This window comes from Diaphorina citri, unplaced genomic scaffold (genome assembly GCF_000475195.1).
Source record: "Diaphorina citri unplaced genomic scaffold, Diaci psyllid genome assembly version 1.1 scaffold724, whole genome shotgun sequence".
NCBI classification, from domain to species: Eukaryota; Metazoa; Arthropoda; class Insecta; order Hemiptera; family Psyllidae; genus Diaphorina; species Diaphorina citri.
The window spans coordinates 79,311-101,822 of record NW_007378157.1 but is presented as its reverse complement, the minus strand read 5'-3'; the positions used below and the strand labels follow the sequence as shown (position 1 = coordinate 101,822).

The 22,512-nt window shown below is 39.1% G+C and overlaps 2 protein-coding genes, 1 long non-coding RNA gene and 1 pseudogene across 3 annotated transcripts in view; 3 read left to right on the top strand and 1 right to left on the bottom strand.

Annotated features, from left to right (window-relative positions):
• The window catches only part of LOC103511535 (putative homeodomain transcription factor), a 55,683-nt gene extending 48,064 nt beyond the window's left edge, over positions 1-7,619 (top strand). The window contains exons 14-18 of the mRNA XM_026825265.1: positions 4,039-4,182; positions 5,095-5,380; positions 5,539-5,554; positions 5,840-6,333; positions 6,519-7,619. Coding sequence (XP_026681066.1) covers positions 4,039-4,182; positions 5,095-5,340 — 390 coding nt within the window. The 3' untranslated portion in view covers positions 5,341-5,380; positions 5,539-5,554; positions 5,840-6,333; positions 6,519-7,619. The remainder of the gene's footprint in view (positions 1-4,038; positions 4,183-5,094; positions 5,381-5,538; positions 5,555-5,839; positions 6,334-6,518) is intronic.
• Positions 7,620-8,661: 1,042 nt separating this feature from the next.
• LOC113468406 lies at positions 8,662-9,470 on the top strand. The gene is made up of 2 exons (XR_003392167.1): positions 8,662-8,806; positions 9,361-9,470. It is a non-coding gene; the product is annotated as an uncharacterized LOC113468406 (long non-coding RNA).
• A 926-nt stretch (positions 9,471-10,396) lies between these two features.
• Positions 10,397-10,514, top strand: LOC113468408 (annotated as a pseudogene).
• Positions 10,515-13,788: 3,274 nt separating this feature from the next.
• Positions 13,789-22,512, bottom strand: part of LOC103511534 (disks large homolog 5) — a 38,507-nt gene continuing 29,783 nt past the window's right edge. The window contains exons 19-27 of the mRNA XM_026825264.1: positions 21,839-21,968; positions 21,285-21,420; positions 20,747-20,915; positions 19,999-20,261; positions 19,175-19,397; positions 18,329-18,552; positions 17,752-17,984; positions 15,573-15,807; positions 13,789-14,853 (exon numbers count right to left, since the gene is read on the bottom strand). Coding sequence (XP_026681065.1) covers positions 14,750-14,853; positions 15,573-15,807; positions 17,752-17,984; positions 18,329-18,552; positions 19,175-19,397; positions 19,999-20,261; positions 20,747-20,915; positions 21,285-21,420; positions 21,839-21,968 — 1,717 coding nt within the window. The 3' untranslated portion in view covers positions 13,789-14,749. The remainder of the gene's footprint in view (positions 14,854-15,572; positions 15,808-17,751; positions 17,985-18,328; positions 18,553-19,174; positions 19,398-19,998; positions 20,262-20,746; positions 20,916-21,284; positions 21,421-21,838; positions 21,969-22,512) is intronic.

Here is a 22,512-nt window from a genome sequence, read left to right as displayed (position 1 = left end):
CCCCAAAACTAAACATTTGCATTATTTTTTTTTTTTTTTTTTTTTCCCCCGCCGAGAATTGAACCCGGGTCTCTCGCGTGCTAGGCGAGCGCATTGACTCCCACTATTTTGTTCATTCCTAATCCTGTTTCACAGCTAATGCTTTTGTTTCGCACCTAATCCTTCTGTTTCACACCCTATCCTTCTGTTTGCAGCGAGTGTCAGCCAGTGAAGTGTTAGTGCCGTTCGTGATGATGCTTGTTCTCACTGTCATTCACTCCCTCATCATTTGTACCTCGCCTTCCTCTCCCACCAAATGTTCACTCGACAGTCAAAACTCAGGGAGGCGAGTGAGAAGAACGAAGCGACGGAGTGTCGCTACTCAGGGTTCTCTACTGAGGAGTGTGAGAAATGCAGGGGTCGCTACCGAGCAAGAACCCGTGGAGGAGACCAAGTATAGTGAGTGTTTTTTTGTAGGTACTAGAAGGGTCTTCCTCTTCTGTGGTTACCATAACACAGAGAAAGGCTTCATAGTTAGTAGTCTTACTTAAGACTGTTGAAAAGCTGTTTGATCATACTCCAAAGTTTCGGATATAGGACAGGGAAAAGCTAAGGTCTGAGGCCACAAAGTGAGTTTGAAATGAGTTTGAATCCTATCCTGTCTTCCTTCTCTCTTCGATTTCGGGACGATAAAACCTTAGCAGTTACAGTTCCCTCTCTCAAACCTCTTTAAAAAAATCTCAGTTAAACAATCTGATTGCCTATTTTTTTCTAATTTTAAAAAGCAATCTGATTATGCTTAATCCGAGAGATTACCTTTTTTCACGGAATCCTTTCTTCTGTTTCACAGGCAAGCGACATGTGCATCACAACTCTAGCTCCGAGGAAGGGGCAGAGATAGTGACACGACCTAGGCGGGTTGTGGTTTGGGACACCACACCGGTCAAAACCAAGTCCCCTCCTCCCCCTCCCTCCCAACCTAACCAGTGTGACCCAGACCTGATCCACCCTCAACATCGACTGAGGGAACAACTGGCAGGTTAGTTGATTTTCCTCTTTTTAGGGTCTCAAAAAAAAACCTTTAAAAGTGATCAGCCTTATTATTAGCTTGCAGGGTAGCGCGTCTGCTTTGTAAGCGCTAGGTCGCGGGTTTGATTCTTGACCGGGCGGATTTTATCCTAAACAGATAAGGTTCGTTCTTATAACGGCTAGCTTTTGCCTATCTCGTCTTCCTTCTCTTTTCGCATTTGGGACGATAAGACCTCAGATATGATAACCATTTAAAGTACATACCGTGCTGTGGCAGCCAACATGGTCGCTTTATGACGCCCAAAGAGGAATAATTCCGAATGGTAAATACAAACTTCACTATTGGTTGTTCCCATTTGTCCCTTGTCCTCAGGTGTTGTTGTTTACAAATGTCGGGACATTGACCATTAGGCCATTTTTCTAACCCTCATTTTTCCCCCTCAGGTGTAGACAGAATGCATGTCCCCGCGGACCCTGAGTCACCCCCACCCCAGCAAGATGATGATGGTTTCGAGAGCCTCAATGGGAACGAAGGCTCGAGTGATAACAATGAGGAAGAGCCACCCCCTCCCCCCTGTGATAGTAACAGTGTACCCGACTGTGATAGTAATAGTAGTCCTAGAACTCCCCAGATTAGTCTTAACAATGATGAAGAGGTTAGCGAGGTCTTTTAATTATTTCCTGTTTTCTCTTTTTCTGATAAGTTTACTTCGCATTGTTTCATTGAGCTTGCGATAGAACGTTGAATTCATGAAGAACACTCTCATTTAAATTACATTTCCTACAGGACATTCGGAAAAAAATATCGGATAAAACTCACGACAAGTGGGAACGGGCCCAAGTCGTTATTCGACAGCTCAATTTGTATGAACGCCGTGTATCTCTTCTATTTATGCAATGTGCTAAACAAAATACTTCTTGGCTTGTGTTTACCTGACGCTGAAATGAGCACATTTTTGGTACCATTTTCCTAGATAAAACAGCATATTTGGTCCTGTAGGTACAAAAAGTTTACAATTTCTCCCCTCTCTGATTTTCCAGCAAGAAGTTCTTCAGATCACGATCTCCGCCCCTACGCCCCCCCGCCGCCCTCCTCCCCCCTCCTATCTCCCTCCCCTCTCCCCTCACGCTCAGGAGAGACGATTCTCTGCCCCTCCCTCGTGTGATCTCGGTGCAGACTCTGAGGGGAGTGAAGGGGAGGTAGTGGGAGGGAGAGAGAAGCTACTCACCAGACGGAGAGGGTCGAGTCAGCTCCTCACGGTGACCACTAGTCTGAAGACCGCGGGTTCGAGTCCCGCCCCCCGCGGCGCGAGATCCGTGTTTGGCGAGAGCTCGTACAATTCGGAGTCGGAGGAAGGTAAGGATTTTTTTTTTTAAAAGATAGTTACTAGTAAGTAGTTTTAGCTAGTTTTAGCTAGTTAGGACGGCCGAGGAACAGAAAAAAAGACGAGGAAAGGGGGGGGGGGGTTCAAGCAAACTTAGCTCAATTGTGTACATATGAACATATCACATTACCTATACCTATGTTTTGAAGGCCCAACTGCTACTAATCATAGGTTTGTAAGCGCTAGGCCGCAGGTTCGAGTCCTGCCCGAGGTGGATTTTATCCTGAACGGACAATGTTCGTTCTCAGAACGGTTGGTTTTCTCCTATCTCTTAGCAGTTACAGTTCCCTGTTCCCTATATCAAAGCTCTGTATTAAAAAAAAGGAACTAATTGCTTCTTTTTCATCAGGTGAGTCTCACGGGAGTTTCTGTCCTGGACTTACCGAGGGAACTACCAGTGCCGGAGAATTGTTCGGTATCACCACCAACAGTGAGGAGTGCAGCTACAGTGACGTGTCCAGTGGCGGAGAGAGGCAACTACTGGGGGGTAACATGGAGACTGATCTTCCGTTTGCCTGGGAGCTGGAACATGTGAGTAGAAACTTGACCCTATGCTTTGCCCTAGGTAAAAAGGAGGAAAAGAAGACGAGGGAATGAGAAAAGAGAATAGTGGAAGGAAGGAAAGAGAAAAGATGAAATGAAGGAAAGGGAAAATAAACCCGATACAAGGGAATAAAACAAAGAGAGGAGTAGAGATAAGAAAATACAAATTGTGGAAGAAAAGAAAGACAAATCGGAGAGATTTTCCAAATTACCTTGATACAAAAAAAAGTCAGCTTCCATGGCGTAGTGGTCACTGCACTCGCCTTGCACGCGGGAGACCCGGGTTCGATTCCCCACTGGGCACTAAGATCAACCACAAGTATAGGAACATGTCTGTGCTTATCACAGAACAGGTAAGATAATAGTCACTCCGTTCTTTTTACTATAAATTAATCGTTCGGTTTACCACAAGTTCAGCGTAGAGTATAAACGATATTACCCGTATTACTGAGGATATCATATAAGATAACGTCTGAGATAAAGTTATAAAAAAAACTTTTTTTGGAAGCAGTGGTAGTAGAACGTTGAATGCCCCGTTCCCAATTGATCACTGTAGTTTAGCAACGTTACTTGTAGTTCTGGTAAAGTTGGTTAACTTTTTTGAAGTTACTTATCACTTTATTTTATTTATTTTTGTCCTTTGGAAAATTAATTTTTTCCTCAAAATTTATTCTATACCCAATTGACATATTTTGTATTTAATTTTCAGAAACGTGGACCACAACGTTCAGTAGATGTCATTGTAACTGCTACGTTCATCATAACTCTTCTCCTACTCACCTTCCTTAGTTTTGAGATACTCAAGGTAAATTTTACAGCATTAAACACATTAAACAGAAAGGAACGCCAACAGTTTCCAACCAACTTTCAACCCCCCTAAAAATTCGTAGCTATTAGAAAGGTGTTTTCTTCTAGTGATCTTAATCTATGAACGGAAACGAACCACTGAACAAGGGGAACTGGGAGTCTACTGTATCAGTACAAAACGATTAAAATGTCTTTCCTCTTGAAATTACAATTAGGTAGATGAAGATACAATATCATTTTACACTGATTTTAAACACATTAGGAGTAAAAAAACCCCCTATTCATTGTCCCTCAGGATTCGTTCCGACTTCACTCGACTATCAATGTGGAGGCCTTGGTTTGGTGCCTGATGCTGGGCGTATTTCTACTTCGCTTCATGACACTGGGCACTAAGATCAACCACAAGTATAGGAACATGTCTGTGCTTATCACAGAACAGGTAAGATAATAGTCACTCCGTTCTTTTTACAATAAGTTAATTCGTTCAATAGAGGATATCAAGGCATTTGCAGCAATGCCAGCTTAAGTAGTCTTCTGCAGATTATGACGATGGGTCAGCTCCCTGGTTAGGGGTCACCTGTGCTCGCGTTGCACGCGCGGGAGACCCGGGTTCGATTCCCGGCGGGGTCAAGAAATTTGTATCATGCAAATGATTGATCCCGTGACTGGCTGTTGTGGGGCCCACTCAGCGGACCCGGGTTCGATTCCCGGCGGGGTCAAGAAATTTGTATCATCCAAATGATTGATTCCGTGACTGGCTGTTGCGGGGCCGACCCGGGTTCGATTCCCGGCGGGGTCAAGAAATTGTATCATGCAAATGATTGATTCTGTGACTGGCTGTTGCGGGGCCCACTCAGCCTCGTGAGGAAAATGAGTAGCTATGACATACAAATGCGCATAGCGACCGGGCCAGCATGGCAGGTAAACATAGGATTTTAGGATGTATTAGATATTGGGAAAATCCTACAATGCTGCAGTGAGCACCAAAGTTGTGACATAATAACACAAAGAAACTGCATTTACATAAGTTAATCGTTCGGTTTACCACAAGTTCAGCGTAGAGTATAAACGATATTACCCGTATTACTGAGGATATCAGATAAGATAACGTCTGAGATAAAGTTATAAAAAAACTTTTTTTGGAAGCAGTGGTAGTAGAACGTTGAATGCCCCGTTCCCAATTGATCACTGAAGTTAAGCAACGTTACTTGTAGTTGATATCTGGTAAAGTTGGTTAACTTTTTTGAAGTTACTTATCACTTTATTTTATTTATTTATTTTTGTCCTTTGGAAAATATTTTTTCTTCCTCAAATTTTAATTTTTTATCCAAATGCATTTGTTCCTTTTCAGATCAACCTCTACCTCCAAATTGAACAAAAGCCCAACAAGAAGGACGAGCTTATGTTGGCCAACAGTGTGCTCAAGCTAGCCGCTGATCTTCTCAAGGAATTAGAGAGCCCTTTCAAAATATCCGGCTTGTCCGCCAATCCCTACCTGTATACCATCACCAAGGTGTGCATATTGTCGGCCCTGTCTGGCGTATTGTCGGAACTATTGGGCTTCAAACTGAAACTACACAAGATCAAAATCAAGTAGACTCACTGACGTGATGGCGCGGTAGGGGTAGTGCGATGAGATCCCTACCTGTATACCATCACCAAGGTGTGCATATTGTCGGCCCTGTCTGGCGTATTGTCGGAACTATTGGGCTTCAAACTGAAACTGCACAAGATCAAAATCAAGTAGACTCACTACACTACTGACGTGACGGCGCGGTAGGGGTAGTGCGATGACAGTGTCATGTGTCGAGGTAAGTTTTGTGTGGTTGAGGATGGGATAGAGATTATAAAGATGCGTTAACACACACACCTTATGAACAAACTGAAGACGATTTTCCTTCAGAGCAATTTGAGAGCCAGTATTTTGTAAATGGGTGACAGTCGACAGAAGTCAATCGATAGGAACCCATGTAAAGAGTGCGTAAGATCAAAGGATATTGCTGGAATGGAGTAAAAAGTATATACTGTGAAATTGTCTCAAGCGATGTCGATTGACGTATTTGTAGAGTTGTAGACGCTGCTATATTTATGTTGAGGTAAGTTTTGTGTGGTTGAGGATGGGATAGAGATTATAAAGATGCGTTAACACACACACCTTATGAACAAACTGAAGACGATTTTGCTTCAGAGCAATTTGAGAGCCAGTATTTTGTAAATGGGTGACAGCCGACAGAAGTCAATCGATAGTAACCCATGTAAAGAGTGCGTAAGATCAAAGGATATTGCTGGAATGAAGTAAAAAGTATATACTGTGAAATTGTCTCAAGCGATGTCGATTGACCTTAGTGTAGAGTTGTAGACGCTGCTATATTTATGTCCAAAGCTACACTTCAAGTTAAACTTAGGTTATTTGCATAAGGCAAGCTGAATCGTTGATTTTAAACTTTTTAAATTGAGATTAGCTAGTCAGATTGCTTAATCCACTAGGCCGAACTTAAATTGCGGCTCCGGGCATTAGAAGAATATCTGATGCAATATTAGTGTGGTGATTGGTAGACCTAGGATCTGGAGGTTGGCAGTTCGAGTCCAGGTTACGTCATAAAGGCAAGCTGAATCGTTGATTTTAAACTTTTTAAATTGAGATTAGCTAGTCAGATTGCTTAATCCACTAGGCCGAACTTAAATTGCGTCTCCGGACATTAGAAGAATATCTGATGCAATATTAGTGTGGTGATTGGTAGACCTAGGATCTGGAGGTTGGCGGTTCGAGTCCAGGTTACGTCATGAAATTTAGCGTTGTGTAATAAAGAGCGTTCCGAGTGCGAGAGAAATGTAGAGAACAGAAGAGAAAATGTTTTACGAAGAAATGATATCAACCTATTTAACTTATTTTTGTATATTTTCCCCCTCTTATAGTTTTTTTGTGATTTTTTAGGTTTTCCTATTTCCTATATTATTTTTATGAATTTTTTATGTCTCTGAAAAGATTTTACCGGTAGAATATTTCAATTTGATACACGTGATAACGGGAATGAACCAAGGACCATTGGATTAGAGAGCTTAGAATGGTTTTCTAGTCATCACCAGAATAATTTTTCATCAGTGTAGCTGATGTCTAGCAATGAAATTTATTTAATTTTTGTCAAATATTGGAGAAAATAATTGCAAGAAGACCAGAATACCTATATTATTAGTTTGTGATTCAAATTGTGTACCTACATTGTTCTTTTGCTTGTACATATTGTTTGAATCAGTTGCAATGATTTTGTAGGTAATGTAAGTAGTCTCCCTTATTTTTAAGCGTAGGTTACATAAAATCTACAAGATATTTTGTTAGCCTAATCCCATTCAGGAATGAGCTATTTACTTTTATCTTAATTTATTGTTGGTCACGATATTATTAGTCTTTTTTCCAGGTTCTAGAGTTTTATCATTGATAATAATTTAATAATATATTTAGTTACATTATGAAATATGACAAATTTATTGCTTATATGTTCGAGAAGATTAACTTCTTTTAGGTGGTCATTGATTAGACTCTACAGTTGATTCTCACTTTCTCGGTTTAATCCGTGATGGTTGAATCTAGGTCTCATTATTTAAGGATTTTCAAGTTTCATTAGATTATATTATCTGTTCATTAGAGTTTATTAAGATTAAGATGTAAATTTTCATGAAACAAAAATCACCTCCTAATAGCTAATGTAAATATGAATTCAATTTAAGTTGAGAAATCATAATTAATTTAAGTTTGTTAGGATTTAGTTCTTGGTGGAATAAATGGGATAATGTAGATCTATCAAAGTTGTTAAAATAACTAACGAGATTACCAGATGCTTTAATCTACCATAAGCCACAAATGTGATACAGAGTCAATGGATTTGATAGAATGCGGTAACAACGCCACGTTATTTAAAGTTTCGGGATCCACTATTACTATTTATTTATTTATTTTTGTCGCCATTTTTTAGTCAACGAACAAATATTTTGTAAGTTAATTTTAGCTAATTTTCACATTGGCATTTTTGTTAGCTAATCAAATCCACGATTCTCTTAGAAATATTATTATTAGGACAATCCTAAACATATGTATTTTTTTGTTATTTCGTTGTAGCTATAATATTATTTTATATTTTTAAGGATATTTATGTATTTGATTGATACAAATAACTATGGAATTAATTTAAATTTTTGAAATATTTGTCTCTTCTAGAGAGTTTACTATCTAGCCATGGACCTTCTGTTTAGTTTTTCTCTTCATAGACCAAGATTATGTTTTTTAAATGGAACATGATCTGAATTGCTGTTTTTTTTTTTTTTTTTTTCAATTTTAAACAATACTTGCTCATTACTAGTACTTTCATTTTTCATACATATTTACTTAGAATAGAAAGTAAAAATGTATTGCAATTGAACTTGAAAAAGTATTGAAAGACCACAATAAAATTTTCCCATTAAGGGATATTTAGCGGATTTCGTTAATGTATTACGAATGTTTCGACATTCCATTATTTATCTACTTAATGTGTTTTATTATTTCAGTGAGCTGCACAATGTGGGAGAAGAGAGACGTGAAGAAAGCGGACCTCTCCATTCTAGACATCAGTTCTGCTATCATAGCACGAGTTGAACAAATACCTGACAATATGGACTACTTCTATACGGGTGAATAAATATAAATACCTAACTGTAGTTGTCGTTCTATTTAAATTATTTACTGGAGGGTATCGTTAGCATGGTGGTAACACCATGCAGAGTTCCCGGGTTCGAATCCCACCATCGACAAAAATTTGTACTCGTTTTCCGATTGCAAATATTTCAACGGGTTACTTCCTGGTGTTCTCTTGTTGACCCAGCACCTAAATGAGAAGTATTGTGTCTCTTATCGCACATCTGGAGTTATCTTCTTCAGAACAACGGTAGTTTCCTGGCTACTGGCTCGTATGATGGTTATGCTAGGATATGGACTAGTGATGGAAGTCTGAAGAGTACACTTGGCCAACACAAGGGTCCCATATTTGCACTCAAATGGAACAAGAGAGGCAATTACATTCTCAGTGCAGGTATGTAGCTCAGAATGTCAACTCATCAGAAACACTAAGGACATAACATGGCTAGTGGCTACTCATTGGACACCATTAGGACCCAACAGTAACTATCAAAGTCAAAATGCTAAGCAACCTCCTTGACCGAGTGGTTATCACACTAGGCTTGCACGCCAGAGGTACCGGGTTCGATTCCCGGCGTGTATAAAAGTGAAAAGCCAGCCTAGTTAGTAGCTTGGAGAGTAGCATGTCTGTCTTGTAAGCGTAGATAAGGTTTGTTTTTGAAACGACTGACTTTCTCCGACCCTGTCTTCCTTCTCTCTTCGATTTCCGGTCAATAATACTTCAGTTGTTACAATTCCCTCTATGAAACCTCTTCAAAAATAAGAATGACAAAAAATTAAATAATTAGAGATAAAAATAATTTAAATTAACTTCACACTTTCTTAAATTGCTAAAGTAAGAAGAAATTATTTAAATTTCATTTTTCTTCGTACTTGTAACGAAGAAAACGATAAAACCAAAATAAATAAGTAGGTATCTAAACTTGAACATTTTATTTTTCTGACCAGGCGTGGACAAGACCACGATCATCTGGGATGCAGCGTCCGGTCAGTGTGAACAACAATTCTCATTTCATTCCGCGCCTGCCCTGGACGTAGACTGGCAGAGTAACACGAGCTTTGCATCCTGCTCTACAGATCAGCATATTCATGTGTGTAAACTACACTCGGATAAACCTGTCAAGAGCTTTGAAGGACATACGGTAAGTCGGTTTAACTGTCTTATATCATTATGAATGGGTTACTTTCTGGTGTTCTCGTGTTGACCCAGCACTTAAAAGGGAAGTATTGTGTCTCTTCTCGCCCATCTGATGAGAGGCGTACTACGGGATGGGCATGCTACGACACAGACCACGGGAGTCTAGTGGAGCAGTTGTTTCATTGCTACGAAATAAATACGGTGGTGAAACACTTTTTTTAGTAAAATAATTATCAACTGTAGGAAAAAACTTCAATCCCTTTGAGATTAATATAGTACCTTATGTCCTGTTAAAATTTTCTCACCCAGGTCTTGATTTACACAATCTTTCCTTTTCTTCGGCCTACCTCGCCCTGTTCTCCCCTCACTTCTATTCTCTCAACTCTTTTCCTTATGTAGCTCTCATGTCCATACCACTGCAGTCAGCAGTCTCCTATCCTGGATCTTTCTCGACACTTCTGTTATACAAGAAAGTAATGTATTAAATGTAATTTGGTTCTTTCTTCTCTCTCTTGTCAGCTCCCAGGGCGTAGTGGTCACTGCACTCGCCTTGCACGCGGGAGACCCGGGTTCGATTCCCGGCGGGGTCAAGAAATTTGTATCAAGCAAATGATTGACTCCGTGACTGGATGTTGCGGGGCCCACTCAGCCTCGTGAGGAAAATGAGTAGCTATGACATATAAATGCGCATAGCGACCGGTGCCAGCATGGTAGGTAAACATTAGATTTTAGGATTATTAAGATATTGGGAAAAATCCTCCAATGCTGCAGTGAGCACCTGTGATATAATAACACAAAGAAACTGCATTTTTAGTTAAGTTGTATTCTTGTATTTCCCTTTCGAAAACCAGCGGCGATAGCACGTTGAATTCACCAGTTCCCCACGGATCACTGAAGTTAAGCAACGTTGCGCGTGGTTAGTACCTGGATGGTGACCATCCGGGGAATCCGCGTGCTGCTAGGTTCCCGGCTCCACTCAGGTTGGGTGAGGTTAAATTGAGGAGACGGGTAACTTGTCGCCGAATGGTGGGTAAAACCTCCGTCTTAAGAAGACCCAAGGTGTTAAAAGTGACGTGTTATTCCATTTTTGGGGTTTTTCATGCATTAACACTTACTTGCCTTTAAGACTAGTTACTACACTATTGTCTATACCCAATAAATAATACTATTAAATTTCGTTCTTTTGATTTTTTCCTTGGGGGTTCAATGAACCATTGAACCTACAGAGAAACCGCTACTGCAAATAACTATGGAATTAATTTAATTTTTTGAAATATTTGTCTCTTCTAGAGAGTTTACTATCTAGCCATGGACCTACTGTTTAGGTTTTCTCTTCATAGACCAAGATTATTTATTTGTTAAACTAGTTAAAAGTTCTTTCATAATATTTTAATTTAATTATATGGACGATTTTCATTGATTTAATAACGCTGTTAGAATTAGGTTCTCGTCTCAATAATTAGATTATGTTTATTTAATTTAATTGAAGAAAGAAAGTAGTTATTTATTGTAATACTGATTTTTATATTTCAAAATAGAAGTATGAATTTTATTTATTTCTTAACTTAAAAAGCAGAGTGTTTTTCTTTCTGTAGAAAAAAATGTGTAAAAAAAAAACCATGTAAAAAAGAAAAAAGTTTGAAAAATATCGAGAAAAAAATGCGAAGGGTTTTCTTTAAGCTTCCCAGACTGTCCAGGTCGACGAACATCCCGCCACTACCCACCCTCGGCGCCAAACTTTATCACCAGACTGAAAACTTGGTAGTAGGAGAAGTCTAAGTAGGGGAAATTTTCAAAATTTTCTCGGCTCGGGATTGGAGAACTTTTCCCCTAACTTGCTTTGACTCCTCCCATCAAATTTTCACGACGAACACCCCGCCACTACCCACCCACGGCACCAAACTTTATCACCAGACTGAAAACTTGGTAGTAGGAGAAGTCTAAGTAGGGGAAATTTTCAAAGAAATTTTCTCGGCTCGGCATTGGAGAACTTTTCCCCTAACTTGCTTTGACTCCTCCTACCAAATTTTCAGTCTGGTGATAAAGTTTGGTGCCGAGGGTGGGTAGTGGTGGGATGTACGTCGACCTAGACAGTCTGGGAAGCTCAAGGAAAACCTTTCGCAATTTTTTCTCGATTTTTGTTATTTTTTACCACTGATTATGGCTACTTACTAGTTGGTATTGTCTATTTTTAACGAATTTAATCTTCTCTTTCGATACGCATATTTCGGTGACGTTACATGGGAATGATGACCAGAATACCTATATTATTAGTTTGTGATTCAAATTGTGTACCTACATTGTTCTTTTGCTTGTACATATTGTTTGAATCAGTTGCAAAGATTTTGTAGGTAATATAAGTAGTCTCCCTTATTTTTAAGCGTAGGTTACATAAAATCTACAATTTTCCTTAATCTCCTTGATCTGTTTAGTGGACTTGAACTTGATAAGCAGGACTATGGGGTAGACATGTTGTCGATGCAGACGCTCTACTCCTGCCAAACTCACGTCCAATATCACATGGGCGTTGTTCTGAGGAAGAAAAGTGTTTGGGTTATAACAAGGAGTTACTTTTATCTTAATTTATTGTTGGTCACGATATTATTAGTCTTTTTTCCAGGTTCTAGAGTTTTATCATTGATAATAATTTAATAACATATAAATATATTATTTTTTATTTTTTTATTTACACTTTAATTAATATAAATAAAAAATAATTTTATATGTTCGAGAAGATTAACTTCCTTTAGGTGGTCATTGATTAGACTCTACAGTTGATTCTCACCTTCTCGATTTAATCCGTGATGGTTGAATCTAGGTCTCATTATTTAAGGATTTTCAAGTTTCATTAGATTACATTATCTCTCTGTTCATTAGAGTTTATTAAAATTAAGATGTAAATTTTCATGAAACAAAAATGACCTCCTAATAGCTAATGTAAATATGAATTTAATTTAAGTTGAGAAATCATAATTAATTTAAGTTTGTTATGTACACCATGCAGAGTTCCCGGGTTCGAATCCCACCATCGACAAAAATTTGTACTCGTTTTCCGATTGCAAATATTTCAACGGGTTACTTCCTGGTGTTCTCTTGTTGACCCAGCACCTAAATGAGAAGTATTGTGTCTCTTATCGCACATCTGGACCTTTATACCGGAGCAAACAGATTAACTCGAGGAAAAACAGTCGATTTAATAAAAACAGCATTTAGAGAAGTTCTTGGTGGAATAAATGGGATAATGTAGATCTATCAAAGTTGTTAAAATAACTAACGAGATTACCAGATGCTTTAATCTACCATAAGTCACAAATGTGATACAGAGTCAATGGATTTGATAGAATGCGATAACAACGCCACGTTATTTAAAGTTTCGGGATCCACTATTACTATTTATTTATTTTTGTCGCCATTTTTTAGTCAACGGACAAATATTTTGTAAGTTAATTTTAGCTAATTTTCACATTGGCATTTTTGTTAGCTAATCAAATCCACGATTCTGTTAGAAATATTATTATTAGGACAATCCTAAACATATGTATTTTTTTGTTATTTAGTTGTAGCTATAATATTATTTTATATTTTTAAGGATATTTAATTATTTATGTATTTGATTGATACAAATAGTGTATAGCAGATACAAAAAGACATCTTTTCTTTATTCTGCTATCGCCATTCGGCGAAAGCTAAAGCCGCTACAACAACAACAACATAACAAGGAGCTTAGACCCTTGTCTGGTAAATAGGAGGGAGTGGGTTCAATCCCAGCCGGGGTATGGAATTTTATGCTCAATATAAATTTCAAAATTTGACCACAGCACTAGGAGAATCTACTGCTGGAGTAAAGGGACTTTTCAGTCCTATGCGAGCAGTATATCATGGTAGAGAATGCCATAGGCATTAACCCCACCCTTGATCAAACTTCATTTTGTACCTATAAATTTTGTTATCATTTGTATATTATATATATTTTGTAAATAAAGTTTGATCTAATGGTTTAATAATAATGTTTGCCATTACAAGTTAGTATCAAGTGGGTGTTTATTAGGTACTGAACCTGAGATACGCACTAATTATCCCGAACAGATAAGGTTTGTTTTTCTCGGAACAGCTGACTTTCTCCTATCTTGTTCTCCTCTCTTTCACATAATATACAGGATGTACTCTTTCTCTTCCACGGCTGGAACACCCTGTTTAACATTAAAACTAAGAGGACAACAAAGGAAGACTCTGGGATATATTGAGTGTGAATAACATTCGGACAATAATGAGTGTGAATACATACATTGGTGCGTATAACATTTTTGGACAAGGGGGTATATGAGAATATAGACTAAACGGCCAGAACCAGAATCTGAGTTTAAACTTCGTTTGACTTTTCGAATTTTTGGTTCTGATTGGTTGATTTCAAACTTTTTACCCAATCAGATTGTTTCATCCAATAGTATTTAAACAGAGTTGAAACCCCGACTGTGGACCCGGTCATAAGTAATGATTGGGGAATAATACAAGGTATAATGTTAACTAGATAACATAACACAACTCTAAACGGATCAATAATAGAACTATGTTGTATTAAACGGTATGTATCAAATTTAAATTCAACTGGATGAGTATAATTTAAAGCTGGATAGAGATACCGACACCTAACGAACTGATTGGATGAAATTATTGTAATACGGCCCGCACACAATCGTCTTATCAATGCTATCAATGCTTATCCTTTTGAGTGAGAAAACCAAATTCAACATTACTGTATACTCTGTATAGTGTATACCTGATTTTTATCTACTTCCTAATAATAGCAGAATTAAGTTTGACGATCATTGGTATTTCTGAGGAAGACTTGGGTGATGGGGTATTGATTGATAATAACATAAAATTATTAATTGAAACGATAAATGAAAATTCGTATTGTCTGATATGAATGCTTTGGCTGGTGTGTTAGACACCAAAAGATATGAGCTTTGGGAGGAAAATTGAAGTAGATAGAAGGTATGTTCATACCCTACCTACTCTTAATGTTTACCTTCTGGTATACCAGGTTAGATTGTATGAAAATCTATACTTGAATTTTTAAATTTTAGCGTAAAAAAACTGATTCCAAGGAACAAAAATCTAGCTTTAAGATTTTCCCAGCGATTAAAAAACTTTTACAGGGTGAACAAACCTTTCTGTCGTGTGTTCTATACAGGGTGTCTATGTAAGACTTGGCACCCACAGAGTTTTGCTTTGTTCTAGCTCTACAGCGGTTTGAATCTGCGTACACATGTAGGCAATGTTGACTCCGGCAGGAATCACAGCTGGAATCAGAACAAACAAAACATGGTTAAACCGAGTAAAATAAACAACACTGTTTAAACGAAACGGGTTTATAGCCGGAGCAACACTTCCAGTCCAAGCTTTGTTTCAGTTAAATCGATTAGATTAGAAAATCTGGTTGTTTTTATGTGAGTAGCCTGATTGGTTTCTTCAGCTGCTGGAAGATAAAAATTCCATACTGAGAAGACCTTAACTGTTAATAGCAATGTTAAATCCTTGACCCCTATTTTTTTTCTCACAACATGTCAGTTTTTGGAGATATACATATTGCTTGGATATTGTTACCGAATTATTACTGAAATAATAAGATATAATGCCTATTCTCACCAAGGACAATGGGATGTAATGCTTATGTTTATCGTAAATGTAATGCTTATGCTTACCGTAAATATAATGCTTATGCTTACCGGAGATATAATGCTTATGCTTACCGAAGTTTCTTCAGCTGCTGGAAGATAAAAATTCCATACTGAGAAGACCTTAACTGTTAATAGCAATGTTAAATCCTTGACCCCTATTTTTTTCTCAAAGCATAATGTCAGCTTTTGGAGATATACATATTGCTTGGATATTGTTACCGAATTATTACTGAAATAATAAGATATAATGCCTATTCTCACCAATGACAATGGGATGTAATGCTTATGTTTATCGTAAATATAATGCTTATGCTTACGGGAAATATAATGCTTATGCTTACCGGAGATATAATGCTTATGCTCGCACTCGATCTTGAGTCCATGTTCATACATTTCCTTGGCTGCTTTGGCCGTCACCTTATCCAGACTACTATATCGACCATCCCGTATTTCCTTAATCTCCTTGATCTGTTTAGTGGACTTGAACTTGATAAGCAGGACTATGGGGTAGACATGTTGTCGATGCAGACGCTCTACCCCTGCCAAACTCACGTCCAATATCACATGGGCGTTGTTCTGAGGAAGAAAAGTGTTTGGGTTATAACAAGGAGCTTAGACCCTTGTCTGGTAAATAGGAGGGAGTGGGTTCAATCTCAGCCGGAGTATGGAATTTTATGCTCAATATAAATTTGAAAATTTGACCACAGCACTAGGAGAATCTACTGCTGGAATAAAGGGACTTCCTATGCGAGCAGTATATCATGGTAGAGAATGCCATAGGCATTAACCCGACCCTTGATCAAACTTCATTTTGTACCTATAAATTTTGTTACCATTTGTATATATACATTTTGTAAATAAAGTTTGATCTAATGGTTTAATAATAATGTTTGCCATTACAAGTTAGTATCAAGTGGGTGTTTAATAGGTACTGAACCCGAGATAAGCTAATATAAATGTAATAAAATGGTGAAATACAAAGATTATTGTCTGAAATAAAATCTTAAGCAACAATTAACATACATAATACGTACAGGGTGTTCCAAATATTGAATCTCTCGATCACTTGTTTAGCTTAAATTATAAGCTTAACGTTTTTCAATAGGGATGGCCAGCAGCTATTGCACGTTTGTTTTGAATACACCAGTTTCCAATCCAACACACTAAAGTTAAGGAACGTCATGTGTGATTGGTATCTGAGCGGATTTAGGACAACACGTGTTTCTCGTGCTGCTGGCTATTTGGGGCAACATAAAGCCTGACATGACCCAAACAATAGCAAGGGGGAAAAAAATCGCAATTTCGCACAAATGTGGCAATCAACACAACACGTATATGCTGCCAAGGTTACAAGTTTACAAACTTTTCATAATATACAGGATGTACTCTTTCTCTTCCACGGCTGGAACACCCTGTTTAACATTAAAACTAAGAGGACAACAAAGGAAGACTCTGTGATATATTGAGTGTGAATAACATTCGGACAACAATGAGTGTGAAAACATACATTGGTGCGTATAACATTTTTGGACAAGGGGGTATATGAGAATATAGACTAAACGGCCAGAACCAGAATTCGAGTTTAAACTTCGTTTGACTTTTCGAATTTAGAATTTTGATTGGTTGATTTCAAACTTTTTACCCAATCAGATTGTTTCATCCAATACTATTTAAACAGAGTTGAACCCCGGACTGTGGACCCGGTCATAAGTAATGATTGGGGAATAATACAACGTATAATGTTAACTAGAAAACACAACTCTAAACGGATCAATAATAGAACTATGTTGTATTAAACGGTATGTATCAAATTTAAATCCAACTGAATGAGTATAATTTAAAGCTGGATAGAGATACCGACACCGACACCTAAATGAACTGATTGGATGAAATAATTGTAATACGGCCCGCACACAATCGTCTTATCAATGTTTATCCTTTTGAGTGAGAAAACCAAATTCAACATGACTGTATACTCTGTATAGTGTATACCTGATTTTTATCTACTTCCTAATAATAGCAGAATTAAGTTTGACGATCATTGGTATTTCTGAGGAAGACTTGGGTGATGGGGTATTGATTGATAATAACATAAAATTATTAATTGAAACGATAAATGAAAATATGAAAATTCGTATTGTCTGATATGAATGCTTTGGCTGGTGTGTTAGACACCAAAAGATATGAGCTTTGAAAGAGGAATTGAAGTAGATAGAAGGTATGTTCATACCCTACCTACTCTTAGTGTTTACCTTCTGGTATACCAGGTCAGGTTAGATTGTATGAAAAATGAAAATCTATACTTGAATTTTTTAAATTTAGCGTAAAAAAACTGATTTCAAGTGACAAAAATCTAGCTATAAGATTTTCCCAGCGAATAAAAAACTTTTACAGGGTGAACAAACCTTTCTGTCGTGTGTTCTATACAGGGTGTCTATGTAAGACTTGGGACCCACAGAGTTTTGCTTTGTTCTAGTTCTACAGCGGTTTGAATCTGTACAACGAAACAAAACCCCTCACCTTATCACAGGCATCTTTGACAGCAGCCACTGAGGTACACTCGAAGTAGGCCCCCTTCTTTCTATAATCGACAAACAAGTTGTCTGCCAATCCCTTCTCCATAGCAGCCTGCGGACAGTGCATGATCTCGGGGGCACACCGGACAAATTTATCGGGGAAATCCTGCAGGAGTTTGTCCGTCACTGTATCGGACAGAGCCCCCACTAGAATCACGGGACGCAGCACTGGTTCCGCTGAAACAGATTATTGAACGAATGAAGTGATTTTTCAGTTTTTTTACTCTTGTTCTTCTTCGCATTTTCCCATGTTCAGATGGGGTCGGCGTTTGTGGTCAGCCTCTCAATCAGCTTTAGAGTGATCGCTTTGAGGTCAACTGGTTTTGGCTAAACAAAATTTTCCGAGTGGATGCCCTTCGCACTCAACCTTTGCTATTGATATAGCGTGTGGAAATTTGGACTAGTCTACTCCCTGTTTATAGTCCCCTAGCTAGACGCTGATCTACTCTCTGTTTATAGTCCCTCAGCCAGACTTACATGAATGAGTCAAATAAAAGAAATGAGTCAAATAAATCACTTACAATTGAGTCGAATCACTCTCTGGTATGAAGCGAGGCTGACCGAGTCTTCATTGAGAGTCCCGGAGTCACTATACCAGCCCAGGTTTATATTGGAGAACGAGGCCAACTCTTTGGAGTCGGAACGCTGATGTTTCTTGCGTCGAAAGAAACTGCGTCGAGTGGCGCGTCGTGCGTCAGATTCCAGATCTCCTAGACTACGACGCAACAGCAGCTCCTCTTCCACTCTGCAGGGAGGAATAGAATAGAATAGAATGGATTAGCATTAGCAATATTGTCATAGATTATTCAAAAATAACAATAGTCCGTCCCTATACCTTTTTTTAAAGGAAGGACGGACTAAAACAACCTGGCTGTCCAAGGGTACGGAGTTATCGAAGGGTGAGTGGCCATAGGTTATTTATTCCATTGGTCGATTGGTCTTACCAAATCTACCTTGTAGCTAAGGAATTTGGAAACTTTTTTTTTAAAGAGATTTGTTACAGGAATCTGTAACAATGGAGGTCTTATCGTCCCAAAATCAAAGAGAGAAGGAGGACAGAGTAGGAGAAAAGAAACCGTCCTGAGAACGAACCCCTGTTTAGGATAAAGCCCGCCACGGGCAGGAATCGAACCCGCGACCTAGCGTTAACAGGGCAGACGCGTATGAACGTTGAGTTTCGACCCGTTTTATTCTCAGAGTTGAATCAAGCCCTAAACTTTTCGAGGTGTATCAAGTAGAGAACAGAATTTGCAACAAGCTTGGAATCCCCCAACAAAATTGGTGTTTTCAAATGCTCGGAGTTGACTATTAGGTCAAAAAAGTGAAAACAGTGACTCTAGAATTGGGATCGGGCCTAAGGAACTCACTTGTATTTGCTCGGTATAATGCCGCACTGTTGCCGGAACCCATCTGCATCCACTAGCCACGCTCGCCAATGTCCCGGAACTCCATTGAACATCGTATTGTCTACATAGAGGATGTCATCCTTATGGAACCTCAGCTGTAGGGCATCCCCTAGGTCCCCCGTGCGGGAGAACAGGGCGCGCATGTAGAAACTATCGCCCGGCTTGTCTTTCACTTCGTTATAACCTGGGAAAAAGAGGGATTCGTTATATCAGGGGGAAATAGGGATTCGTTATAACCTTGGGAGAAATAGGGATCCGTTATACCCTTGGGAAATAGGGAGGATGGGGGATATGAGTTGAGGGGAAATGTAACGAGTGGGATTTTCTATCAAAATCCATTTAAATGGGGTTCTCATCAAATCTACGTAAGTACGTATAGCTAATTCAGTCAAGTAACTACAATCTTCCTGTTACCAGGCATGTCCAGAGACTATGCCGAAGCATTCTGAGGGGTAAGATCAGTAACTAGTGAGTGATACTAGAGAGTTTATTTCACATAATCCTATGGTGTACCAGAACACATATCATACAAGGGGAAAAGGCTACTAGCCCTTAATAATAATAATAGTGCTTATTTATACTGCTCGCATAGGACTGAAAAGTCCCTTTACTCCAGCAGTAGGCTACTACTATTATTGTGGTCAATTTCTCAAATTACATTGAGGATAAAATTCCATACCTCGGCAGGGATTAAACCCACACCCTCCTGTTTACCAGGCGAGCGCCTTGAACACTACACCACCGAAGCAGGTTAACTCAGTTCCAAAAATGCAGAAGATACTTACGTTCCACACTATACTGCGCCAACACGGTCACTTTATCTGCAGGTTTCGCCAACTCATATGCCGCTTCCTCTGCCGTGGCTGCCCTCAGATCCGTCCCGTTATACTCCAATATCCTATCTCCTGTACGTAGACCAGCTGAGTAGCCTAGGGATCCCGACTGCACTGAATGCACGTAGATACCGACCGCGTTGCCACCTACCAGGCTGATCCCGAGGTTGCTGCACTTACGTGTCTCAATCATGAGAAAGCGGGGCTCTCCGCTCCTGAAGTAGGGGAGGAAATGAGATATTGGTTAGTATGAATTGTACCCTTGATCTATAACCATAATAGTTCAGGAGTTAGTTACAAAATGTTATAGGTATTATACATATAGGTACCTGGCACAATAAAAATAATAGTAAAAACAAGCCAGTGGAGAAAGCATATTAAATGGAACAGTTTCTAATGATTAACTAAAGTTAAACAACGCAACGTGACGCGTGGTTGGTATCCGGTAGGATGACCCTATGGGCCATAGCCGCTGGCTTTTCTTGCCCCCTGTCAGGTTGGCTGGATTCGTACAAGCTCATCCCAACTTTTAGGGCTGTTTGGCCTTACGCCTACTCAGATTTGGTAAGATTAACTTCAGGAGTCGAGTAGGTTATCGTCAAATGGTGAGTAAAACTTCCGTTACTCAAGACCTTAGCAGTTAGAACCTCTTAAGAAGGGCCTTTTTTCTCCTCAAAGATATACTTTTCTCATTTCTCACCTCTCGTCCTTACACACATGAGTTCTCGTCAGTGTGGAAGTATTGTGCTGTATAGAAGATTTCCTGTTAGTTCCAGGGGAGTTACAAGGGGTGGGTGATCCTGACCCTCGCCCTGATACACTCTCATTCTCAGCACTGGACGAGCCTGATCCTTCCAACTCGTGGTATTCTGGAATTGAAAACCAAATCAAACATGAGATTAGTTGTGGTGAAGCTAACAGACGTTCCACATTTTCGTGGGTGTGATAGCGTTAAGAACCTAGTCTGGGACTTTAAACAGGGAGTAGACCAGCTTAGTCTGGCTGGGGGACATTGAACAGGAAGGATACCAGCCTGAAATTTCCTTTACTAAAGAAATAGCAAAAGGTTGAGTGCGAAGGGCATCCACTCGTAAAATTCGTAACCAAAATCAAATGTCAGTCCAAAGCAATCACCCTAGTTATCACGGCTGATTGAGAGGCTGTAGAAAAACGCCGACCCCGTCTGTACACGGGAAAAGGCGACGAAGAAAAAGAAGAAGATTATCGCTATTACTTACTGTCTGGACTATATTGCACAAGCATAGTGATGGAATTTCCACATTGTCTCAGCACAGAGGCTGCCAGTTGATACGTAGCAGAACGCATGTTAATACCGCATACCTCCAACAGTTGATCCCCCACTTGTAATCCAACCTGAGTCAAAATACAATCGCATTAAAATCCTTCGTTTGTGTAGTTATCCATGTGTTTGTGTGAGTTTAGTTAGAATTCGAGAACGTTTGGATATAGCTTTTTATACGTACAGATTCTTCTTTTTTAATTCATACTAATGTGATCTGTGTCGTAGCATGTCCATTCCGCAGTACCTATGCGTCTAAGTTGGCTTAGGAAAATCGGATTTAAGCTGTATTTTCAAACGCAATGTTTTGATATCTTTTCAAAAGCGATTTTGGCTACAAATGGACCATCATCAGAACTATCAAAGAAGAACACATTGATTTAATTATAAAATATTTCACTAAAATTTCTCCCCTCCAGTAGAGAGCTTAGGATGAATGCAGCGTTTCCTCTCTGGATGGCAGCAGACCAAATGGGATACCTTTATACATACCTGAGAGGCCAGACTATGCTCACTGACTGTAGATACAAATACTCCGCCACTGTCCAAGCATTGGATTTGAATACCGAGTGGTTCTACTGATTTGTCTATGTGAACTCTACGCAACTCCCCAGGGTGAGGTCTGAAATAAACAAAGAAAACGTCAAGATAGCTTCGAAGGAAGCAGGTAGCACTAGATCGCGATCCCACCCAAAGAAAATAATACAAAACCAGCCTGGTTAGCTGGGAGGGTAAAGCGTCTGCCTTGTAAGTGCTAGGTCGCGGGTTTGATTCTCACCCGGAGCGAACTTTATGCTAAACAGATAAGGGTCGTTCTCGGAATAGCTGGCTTTCTCCTATCTTGTACTCCTTTTTTCTTCGATTTCGGGAAGATAAGACCTCCATTGTTCCCTCTATCAAACTTCTTTTCTTTTTCTTTTTTGCTTTCTCCTATCTTGTACTCCTTTTTTCTTCGATTTCGGGAAGATAAGACCTCCATTGTTCCCTCTATCAAACTTCTTTTCTTTTTCAATAATAAAAAATAAAATAAGTCTGTACTTTCGTACAGGTGGGTTCTGTGGTCCCCCATTTTGACTCAAACTCGCTGATTATTATAGAAGTCTATATACCCTTTCCTTTCTTTCCTTTCCCTTTCACTCCCCCCCCCACTTCCCCCACAAATACCC